Source organism: Fusarium pseudograminearum, chromosome 1, assembly GCF_000303195.2.
Source record: "Fusarium pseudograminearum CS3096 chromosome 1, whole genome shotgun sequence".
NCBI lineage: Eukaryota > Fungi > Ascomycota > Sordariomycetes > Hypocreales > Nectriaceae > Fusarium > Fusarium pseudograminearum.
Genome location: NC_031951.1, coordinates 5330739 through 5341685, shown reverse-complemented (window position 1 = coordinate 5341685; position 10947 = coordinate 5330739). Strand labels below are relative to the sequence as shown.

Here is a 10947-nt window from a genome sequence, read left to right as displayed (position 1 = left end):
AAATTATTAGATCAGCTTATGCTACTTAGATTATGCTCTTTAGGCTATTTATTTTGTACACCAAGACTTGAGAGGTCAACTTTTCTGCTACCCACTAGTCAACTTCATGATATGTGGATAAGTACGAAGCTAGGGAAATTTGGCTTTGAACAAGCATTATTGACAAGTGGAGCGACGTCAACACTTGCGCGATCTGGGCTGATCATTGATGATTACACTTTCCAGCTAATGTCATGGGTATTGCAACTGTATCAGAGTCAGCTATGTTCGTCATAACCCAACCACCATTACGGCTTTCCCCTTACTTCTGAGCCAGACGTTCAGGCTGGACGAGGCTCAACATAGCATCTACAGTGACGGGCCTGTTGACGAAATTCCCTGAATGCCGATTGCCCTGGGAGCCGAGGTTCGCAACACCTCGGAAATCTTTCAGATTGACATTAGCCCAGAAATGTCCCCACAGACGAATTTCTCAATTCTGTCGTCTGCTCCAGCGAGGGGTCAATCTATATTCGGAAGGAGCACCGTCACGATGTCAACTGGAAGAGCTCGTGGTATAACCAACCAGGCCAAACGATAAAGTTCCGAATCGAGCCCCATATGATCGTCGAGAAAAAATGATTGCAACGTCAAACTATGATCACTCTATTGTGGAACATTGAAGCTAACAACAGCCTGATCGCCGAAGGAACGGCCGGATTATTAAAATGAGGAAAAGGTCCATATAGATGGCTTGGCTAGTCCATACGATCTCGTGATACACCCAATGTTCACGCTGCCTTTCTGATCCTGTGTATGTTTATTCGGCTTGCTCGCCGGTTCGGTTGAGACCCACACAGCCGAAGTTCTCATCGACTTCATCAATGAGCACAGCCCAAAAACTCTTGTTCTTCGTCGCAAAGGTTACTGAAGTCTGTCCGGCTCTCCGCTCACGATGTTCTCGGCCCCCAAAACCCCAGTACTTTGGTAACACCATGTGTCTCTCCTGTCGATTATTGACAGGGTTGTCTCATTCAGGATAGCATCCAATTCGTGGCCTTGTCTGTTTGTCAGACGGAAAAGTCCTGTGAATGGCTGCCACGGTAGCAACCCAATGCACATGGATGCACCATTTTGTTCCGAGCAATGCATTTTCCGTTTCTGGTCGGCCACTGAAAGGCTGGGAAGTCGGTCGTCGACCAATGGTGCAATGAGGGACACAGCAGTCGTCCTGAGGATCCAGAAATAGAGCAGCTAGGGGGCTTCGCTCCGGACCCTTGGGGCACTGTCCCCAGCAAATCCAGTCAGATGTGTCGCCATGAGCTGCGGGTTGAGGTAGGGCAGCAGAGAAAGATGACATACTATCGTAGCTCCGTCACCGATCGATAGTTTTGAGGCTTTTGGCCTATGGCATCGCCGATTTGGTTTCACCTCAAGCTGATTCCTGCATGAGAAAACGAGCCGCGTGTCGTGCCCATTTATGCTTATCCTTAGACAATTGCTCGACATGTCTGTGTTGTTCATCTTCTCACCGTTTCATTTCTGGGCTCTGTCTCCACGCTGGACCCATGATAATATCCTCAAGAGGAGCTATAATTGTTTAAATCTCACCAACACAGCGCACTGAGCCTTTCTATCCAACCAGAACGGCCCGTACAGCTGGTTTCAGTGGGCATTTTGCTCAGCCCTACAGACGCCGTTGTCTCGTCTTGCACGATTGCAGCAATTACTGCTCACTCGTGGCGTAGCATCTTCTGACCCCGGCTTAGGACAAGCCTCTAAGGCCTCCATTGCTGACATTAGGAATCTGTGTTTTGTCTAACTTGACTCTCCTTTTCTGCTCTTTCCTTATTCACAATAATTTTCTTGAACGAATACTCGGCTACAACTCGACGACGATCCTAGCTCAAACTAGCTTGTGGCGGCTTTACACCATCAACTATCGATCAAATCACAGTCATACATTTGCGACGACCACCACTTCAAAAAGCTCTATTTAGCCGTTTCGCATTTGGTTCATGATCGGCACCCCTCGCGACTTTGCGAAATTATCTCGGTTCGCTGTCGCGTTTCCCCTCGGTTCCATGATCGCACAAGATGAGGAACTGGGGGTGTAGATTATGTGCCGCCTCGCTTCTGGGTGCGTTTTGGGCTTTGGGGATTGAGGCGGCCGACTTTAAAAGATACGATGGAGTTCATAGGATTGAAAAGGAGTCACAAATTACACAGGCCGCGGGGCTTGGTCGACGAGCCGACGAACAATGTGCTACGAGTATGAAATTGTGCCCAGCAAGTCTGAATGGAGGCTGCTGTCCCGAGAATTACGATTGCGCCAAAGAAAGCTGTCAAGCGACAACAAAGGGACCCTCAACATGTGGAACCAAGATCGGTTGGCATGTTTGTGATGCGGTCTATGGAGGTTTGTATTTGGAAGTCCATTCTTTGCAGAGCTACGCTTACATAAAATAGGCGGTTGCTGTCCGGATGGATATTTGTGTGAAACTGCGGACAATTGCGTCCCGCCATCTGGATCACCGTATACATACGGGTGCCCAAGCAGTCAATATCTCTGTCCGTCGTCATTAAGCTATGGATGTTGTCCCAACGGCCTGGCTTGTGGTGTGAACCAGTGTTACCCTTCTGACCCTGTAACCGTCACGAGCACCATGATGATCACGACGACAATACAAGGAGAGCGAACAACATACAGGACGACGGCCATCGAAGTGGAAACACCAACAGTTCCTACAGCTCTCCCTACAGTCGATGCTGGCGACAATAACGACCAAGCAGTTCTGAAGTACTTCCCTTCAGCGATCGCTAAAGAGAGCCCAACATCCTCATCTGACAAGGATAATGACGACAAGGGAGGCTTATCAACCGGTGCACTAGCTGGTATTATTGCTGGCTCTGTGGCCTTTTTAATCATTGTTTTAGTAACAGCCTTTATCATTATTCGCCATCTGAATAAGGTTGTTGCAGCAGTCAGCACCTCAAAGAGATCCGACCGATCCCACGGATCCAACGCTCAACCGAGACCTACGAGGGAGTTTAAGACAGCGGACTCAGAGGTGGACGAGCTGAGCACCAACCCCCTGATTCATCCATCATTAATACCTCCACGGCCAAGAAATCCAGGACCTGATTCAGCAGCAACGTCGCCATTCGGTCCTGCAAGTGCAGATCAAAGTTCGAACGAACCTACGCCTGGGGCAAACGGATACCATGCCATATCAACAAGTGCCAATACGAGCAGACACCCCAGCTTTGATGCGATGGGCAATCGTGACGACTACTTTGCAGGTGTGGCTGCAGGTGACCAGCAACGAGTCAGCCAGATCTCGAGATTCACACATTCAACAAGGAACCGGTCGAGTACAGACTCACACGGAACATATACCCATGTTAGAAATTACAGTAATGCTTCCGAGGGGTCTGATGGTACCCCTGGAGTGATGGCAGGTACTCAGCCTACGGCCGAGCTCGAGGCAACGCCATATATACCAGAGCTACCGAGCTCTCCATCATCTGTGGTGTTCCCGCGAGACGAGAGACGGCGATCATCTGGCAGTATTCCGAGTGCCCAAAGTCGACCCCCAGTCGCTCAGCGGAATTCTAGTGGGCCACGCATACGGAGCGACTCACTAGGCCAAAGCAATCTCACCAGTGTTACTGAAGAAATGCACGGGTTTTACGGGCCGAGTGAACATCTCGTGGGCCAAACTGATACACATCGACCAGGCACGCGGGGTTCGAATACACAGCTGCAAAATCCACCCAAAGAACACCCTGGTCCTGTGGCTGAAGAGCCATAGCGCCTCATTTGAAGCAAACTTTCTCTTGATATATTTTGGCGCTGGAGGGTTTGGGATACAGGAAATACGATATAGCGTGGGAGGCGTCCTGTCATGGATGTGCTTTTTTGCATTGGGCGTCTACAAGGGTTACATGGGTGTTATATGGGGAGAAAACGAGCATAAGAGGTCTTGAGCGTTATACCTTTTTGTGAATTCTTTCGGTGTCAGAGGTGCGAAGCTTCATAATGGGAAATGGAGAGGACCCAATAGATGGGCAGTGTCGGATCTTCTACTCGAATTCTGGATGGGCTAGGTAGTAGTCAAACTCGAAATCGTTATACCCTTCTAAGTCGGTTACATGAGGCTCATTTACACTCGTGATACGAACCGGGGGGCTGGTCAATCACGCCTGGAATGCAGTTACAAGGGCTATCATGCCTGTTGGTTACAGCAACGGGAGTGGCGTCCAGGATTTGTTAAATTGATTTCAGTCGGTTAAACGACAAATGGCTTTCCTGCATACGTCTCGGCCTAGCCTCAGGGTATCAGAAACATCGACCACTGTTAGCGTAAGGGACGAAATTGCTAGGCCAGCCAATGCTACTTAGATTAGGCTTCTCAAATGGTTTATTCTTGTACTCTAAGACTTGGGAGGGATGTAGTAAGCATTAAATTCTTCGTTTTCTGATATCTGATATTGGCACACTTGGAATACCACGCATGGGTTGCGCCAGGCTGCCTTTCCTACTTACACAAAGATCTTCCTAATCTTTATACACCTATTAATTGCAGCTATGTTTGTAAGAGTGGATTCATTAAGAGCGTATGCCAAGGATACTATCAGAGCTATATTTTGTTCGTTTTGGCGTACATGTGATAAAGCATATAGGTAACCCTAGACTTTGTCCTGTGCTGATAAAGCCAGGGACACACGCTTCATCATATTCCTACCATCAATACCTTTGTTGCAGAATATACAAGGTTTCGCAGAGATTGTAAACAAAAAGAAAGAAAGAAAAGAGAGAGAGAAATAGATTGATAGGAAGAAAACTTTGAGCATGAAGACTTTGCATTTGAAAGAGTTACTTTATGGGCATATAGCATGTTGTCAAGTTAAACATTGCGCCACTAGCATTAGTAAAAAAAGGTAGTGAATTTCCTAGTTTGGGTTCTTGGTCTTATTGTCAAGTTTGGGGTTAAACAAGAGCTTGTGGTAAGGCTGCAGAAGCAAGATACGGTTGGCATGAGATATCTAACTCTTCTTTAATAGCGACAGCCATATCTCGATATCATGAAAGGAATATGCTTCACTCAGCTCATGGACAAAAGGCAGACTCCAGAGTCAAGAGTATATTTGTTCTACTTTGTTTGACTCATCGCCCTGTCTATCTTAACTTTAACTCTTATCCAAACTTATGTTGGAATGTTAAAGTTTTTTGAGAGAGCTTTGTCTTTTGACAAGAGAAAAAGTATGATGAACTCAAGTTGGGTATAAATATATTCCTGGCAGATCTTTTCATCTTTAGACAACAGAGCTGCTTGAAATAGTATTCCTCCAGAAGTAGTACAGCCTCTAGCACGATCGTTGCTTACCACTCTTTCTCAGTAGAAACAGTCCTCTTCAAAGCAATCAGCTCTGTATCCGACAAACCTCAACCCATAGACTTTGTCTAATACCAAGATGGATCAGCTACAGCGTCGCATTTGCCAGACTCCGGCCAACTTTCGGTCGTTACTACCAGCAATCACTCCACGGAAGAAACAGAGGCCTGGGTGTTTTCTTCTCAACCTCCCTGTCGAGGTTCTGGAGTTTATCAACGAATACCTTCCTCCCATCAGCCGAGCATATATTCGACTAACATGCTTGGCCATGTACAACTCGCTCAAAAGCCCGGCCCTTTCTCGAGAGGAAAAGCTGGAGTGTCTTGCTCTGATTCATCGAGACCGACCCGACTGCTGGGTTGCTGAAGAGTGGCCGTTGGTCAGGGCTGTTGTATACAGCGACTTGCCCACGCCACCAAAGGGTCGTCCCATCTTTCAGGATTTGCCCTATTTTGCGGATGAGATATACTTGTTTGAGCGCAATGCCGTGATGGTCGAGCATAAGCACGTCCAGCTTGCCATCAAATACAGCGAGCTCGATAGAAGGAACTTGAGGCAAGCGATATATCTCAGACTTCTGCTGGAACCGTTCAAGACGGTGTTTAGACCTCGCTTCAGACCTGGCCCTCTGTGGAGAGCTAAGGAGACATGTTCCTTCCAGTGGTATCCCAAGGTGGTCTCTGGTAGGTATCTTACCTTTACCCAGCGGCGTTTCACAAACAACTGGGAAGACAAACCAATAGAAATGCACCGACTTACACCCTTCGGGTCATGCATGCATCAGTTCACGGACCCCGAGCGATTTGGACATTTCTTGCAACGCCAGAGAATGTATGGGAGTCAAATGAAGCGTCAGTCCAAACAGAGGCAGCGGTTTAGACTGCACCCCGAGTGCAGCGATCCTTTCTTCGAATGCCTGCAAGATGCATATAGTATGCATGGAGTTTGGTTCGACGGAGCGTGTCCTTGGTGTCTTACTGAGTTTTCGATGAGTGTACAATCAGGAGACCTGGTTGTGAACACATGGAGAGACTTGGGGGGTTGTGATTCGCCTTTGAATCCTGACTGGCGGTCACATACTTACTATGTCGATACTGGGACAAAGGATGTTATAGAGCGTTGTCCTTGGGAAATTCGAAGTCGCTACAGTGTTGACGAGAGAATAGGTATTTGGGCAAAGACAATGCGGATGATGACATATGTAACATCCAAAGTGTACATCGCAATGCCATCTTGTTAGGAGAAGTACCAAACAATCAAGTTTGTAAGCCACTTTGGCCATTGTACACCGGATATAGAAGCACAAGGTTTCACTTGTACCTTTTCTCATGGTCGAGGAATGCGGCTGTTGCAAGTGAAACAGATCTCGACCCAGCGGGCCGTTTCCCGGGAGAAGAGCTACCCTAAAGAGGGAAGTCTCTATTATTTGGTGATGGAGCGGTGAAGGGAATAGCAGAGTGAATTATTATACATTCAATGATATTTGATTCACGATTGAATGAATGAATGGTCTGATGTGATGGAAGTGCATAAAGATGACATGGGTTTATTCGGTTGCTGGGCATCGTTTAGTCGCTAGATTTAAAGTGAAAAGGATCGTCCAATTGAATGACATCACCCAAAAGGTTACACTAACATGGGAAGCTGAGTTTGCTAGAATGGCGGCAGAAAATAGCAACAAAGGATATCAATTCATCAGCTATTTTATATAAAACTTGGAGATATTCAGGAGCATACGTAACTGGTAATGGGTAATTCATTATTACTCTATTATATATCATCTTCCGCTTGCGAATATTTGTGTTGAGACAAATGCTACGGGATCGTCAGGTCAGAGACAGTCGTCGACCCAGCAACAAATGTAAACAATGGCCAGGGTCAGTCCCAACGTCCTCGACCAACCATCCGCTGCCACACAACCCATGCATCTGGGGAATCGACACCTTAATATCTGCACCATTCCAGGAAGATCCCTCGATCTCTTTCTCTTTCTCGCTTCCGTATTCCTTTCCTTTTTCTCTTAAATCTAAATCCTCTCTCTATCTCGTGTGTGTGTGTCACTGCAAATTACTCGACACACATACACCGAAACCCACTGACCGCTTTCCCCTTCGTCGTCAGATGCCCCGTCGCAACACTATCAGGGCCGACGACCTCGATTTTGAGATCCACGTTGATCCATCGTGCTTAAGCGATCCTATGGACGATAACGAAAACAAGGCCCCAGAGGAGCCAAAGGTGCAAGACGAAACCACCACCAACCAAGAGACTGAATCCCTCAACACACATATTGATAAAGAAGACCACGACCACTCGACGGCTGAAGCCAAGGTCGCTCCTACGACTGAAGCTACCGGAGAGGATAAATCTACCATAATCGAACAAGAATCCGACCAATCAGCTATACCAGAAGCTGAAGCAAAGGTTGAACCAGCTTCAGAATCTGACTACGAATCATCCGACTCGGACTCTGAAGTCGAATCTGACCACGAAGCCGAACCTCAAGTTACTTTAGAAAAAGACACCGAAGAACCAATTCAAGAGCCACTAGTTGAAGCAGACGAACCTACATCTAAGGCTGAAATCGACACCCTAGCCCCAGAGCCTTCATTGGACGATATAGAAGATAAGGACGACGAGGAACCTACCCCTGTCGAAGACGTCACGGTTGCTGAGGATACTACTACCGAAGCTCCAATTGAGGACACCTCTTCGGCAGATATTTCTACCGGCGATATTTCTGTCCAAGACGCTACCGCCGACGACCTCGACGACGACGACGAGCCTGTCGAGGAAGACAAGGACAAGTCTGCCGCCGAGTTTGAAGAATCCATCGCAGACATTGAAGAGCGACAATTTTCTGAAACAGAATCAGAAATATCTGGGTCGAGACGTGTGTCTTCTGGTTCTTCCGGATCCAGTTACTCAGACCGTCAATCCACTCGCTCTGAAGCTATTCAGGAAGTCGCCCGCGATATCGCCTCTCAGATTGACAATCACGAGAAGCAAGAATCTCTGGACGACTACTCCGAAGTAGACGACGACAGTTATATATCCCACGCCAAAACCATCAGTGCGCGGCAATCAAACGCCAACATGGCTCGCTCGGTCAAGAGCGGTGTGGACGAAGGTGGTGAGAACAGCTCTCATCACGAGCACGAAGACGACGTGTTTAGCGACCGCAGTCCTCGAAGCTCAGTGGGTTCCGTATCCGAGGGCGATCACCGCAAAGCCCAGGATGCCATGCACCGGATGACCAGGTCCCCCCGTGTCTCGGGTATCTCTGGCATCTCTGGCTTCTCTGAATACGACAGGGAAGACGAGGATTTTATCCCCACTATTCGAGGTAACCCACGGCCCATCTTCCGGTCACCTTCTTCCGTCAAGGCCATGCAAATGTCATCGCCTCCAGGCTCAACAGTCGGCGGCTCTCCTCGCTCTGGTCGAAGGGCACCTCTCCCAAGCTCATCTAGAATGAGTTCTCCTCGCTTTTCAGAGCAGTATTCGCCGAAGAGGACACCGCCTCGCTTCAAGAGATCTACACCGCCACTTGTCCTTCTCCATGTCACATTACTTCCTCTTAGGTGGCCTTGGGGTGAAGTACTCGAGAACGCAGATCCAGAGGAACTGAGCAAGGAATGCAAGACAATCAAAGATGCTTGGCGCACACTCCAGAACCGGATGGCAGATACCACCGTTGAACGCGGTATCCTCCTGCCTCATCCTCAGAACGACTATGAGGTTCTCGAGGAGCGGTTACTGGAGGCGCTTGAGCTTCCCTTGAGACGTCGTGCTCGCATCCTCGAGTGCGGTCATTATCTCGGTCCTTCCAACATGATGACCATTGAGGATTCAGACTCTGAGAGCGACGAAGATGAGGAGGAAGACGAAGAAGAAGCCGAGAGACGCAGGGAAAGTCGTCGCCAATCACAACCCACACATTGGTGCAAGACCTGTAAATCCGACATTCACTACGAATCTCTTGGCCAGGGCAAAATCTTCCGTGTCAAGGTATACGCCAGCAACGGTTTGATCCGTGGTGGTGCTTGGGAAGCTTGCTGGAAAGAGATGGAGCGAGTTGATGTTGAACTTGAGCCTCTTGTCGACGCAGTCTCCCATCATGAGCTTGTGCAACTGGAGGCTGATCAGGAGAGGGACCTGGCTATGAGAGAAGCTGAAGAGGAGGAGAGATACGTCAGGCTGGAAGAGGAACGTAGGGAGTTCGAATCCAGGGAGCGAGGACGCGTGTCTACGAGACGGGGAGAACCCCATGGACCTATTGAGGACCTCAGTATGGATGAGAGCCATGCTGCCGAGCAAAGCAAATCTTTTGATGATCTCGAGAAGGATATCGATGAGCACCTCCAAGAAGAACGCGAAAGGAGTCTGGCAGCATCAACTGGTGCGCGCTCGCCCGATACTTCTCGCATGGACGAACCATCTGTTTCCCCCAAAGCAGAGTACCAAAAGAGAGACAATGCTCCTCCAGCTTCAGAAAATCATAATGGAGATGCCCAGCGATCCTTCAAGTCACAGCACGGCTCCGCCAAGGCAACGAAGGATTCTCTCCCAGAGCTCTTGGCTGAGTCGGCCCGTGTCCTGATGCAAGATAAGAAAAACATCCTGATCGGCTTACTTAGCATTCTCATTGTACTCCTGGCTATCCGAGGAGGCCCTGGATCCCGACAAAGTCCTGACGCATTCGAATTTATCAGGAATGAAGAGGTCCCTACTATTACAGTAACACAGGCAATGGGCTTGGAGACTATCAACCCTATCGAGGAAGTCACTGCTTCTGTGGCTGCTGCTGTCGAGGAGGAGAGTGGTGTTGAGTCTGATCTTCCTGAAGAGAGTGTCGTTGTTGAGGACACCCCTGCCACTGAGGAGGAGGATGTTGCTGAGGAGGATGGTGCCGAAGAGGAGCAAGTCAAGTCTATTGACGACAGCTCCGCCCCTAGCGCCATTGGCGATGCTATCCCTTCGCTTGAGGCACCTTCCTGTTCAGAGCGCATTGTTCGTGTCGTGGAGACGGTTACTTCTGTCGAGACTGCGACTGTTTATGCCGAGAGGCCTTCTATCGAGACACAGGCTGCACAGGTTGTCAATGATGAAGAGGCTGAAGAGGACCAGGCCGAGAATGATGAGAAGGTTGTCGAGGAGCAGGCTCAGGAGAGTGTAGTAGCCGAAGCTGAGGTTGTTTCTGAGGATTCTGAGGATTCTAAGGATTCTGAGGTCGAGGAGGCTTCCGCTGAACAGGAGTCTGTGGAAGAGGCACCCCCTTCCGAGGAGACTATTCTTGTTTCTGAAGAAGAAGAAGCTAACACTGTCGAGGAGGTCGAGGAGGCTGAGGAGGCCGATGAGGCCAAGGAGACCAAGGAAGAGCAAGATGCCCAGGTGACTGCGCCACCTGCCATTGATTCTTTCAGTGATCTCCAAGATGAGACGCCTTCCAAGTCGGCCGCGCCAAAGGCTTGGTGGTTTGGTAAGGCCGCCCCTGAACAGACAGCGGGTGCTCTTGAAGAGGAGGAGAAGCATGAGGAGCTTTGAGATATTTGCAAGCGATGCCACG

At 48.9% G+C, this 10947-nt stretch overlaps 3 protein-coding genes across 3 annotated transcripts, besides 1 other annotated feature; all 3 read left to right on the top strand.

The window, feature by feature from the left end:
• Nucleotides 1-2076: 2076 nt before the first annotated feature.
• FPSE_06991 (uncharacterized protein) lies at nucleotides 2077-3794 on the top strand (the record flags this gene model as incomplete). Its single annotated transcript, XM_009260109.1, has 3 exons — nucleotides 2077-2398; nucleotides 2449-2874; nucleotides 2917-3794. 3 exons carry the CDS (start codon nucleotides 2077-2079, stop codon nucleotides 3792-3794), a joined length of 1626 nt encoding a protein of 541 aa, XP_009258384.1.
• Nucleotides 3795-4777: 983 nt separating this feature from the next.
• Nucleotides 4778-4825: a repeat region.
• Nucleotides 4826-5457: 632 nt separating this feature from the next.
• FPSE_06992 (uncharacterized protein) lies at nucleotides 5458-6618 on the top strand (the record flags this gene model as incomplete). The annotated part of the gene is made up of 1 exon (XM_009260110.1): nucleotides 5458-6618. One exon carries the CDS (start codon nucleotides 5458-5460, stop codon nucleotides 6616-6618), a length of 1161 nt encoding a protein of 386 aa, XP_009258385.1.
• An 881-nt stretch (nucleotides 6619-7499) lies between these two features.
• On the top strand, nucleotides 7500-10925 carry FPSE_06993 (uncharacterized protein; the record flags this gene model as incomplete). The annotated part of the gene is made up of 1 exon (XM_009260111.1): nucleotides 7500-10925. The coding sequence occupies one exon, from the start codon at nucleotides 7500-7502 to the stop codon at nucleotides 10923-10925; it is 3426 nt and encodes a 1141-aa protein (XP_009258386.1).
• Between the last annotated feature and the right edge of the window lie 22 nt (nucleotides 10926-10947).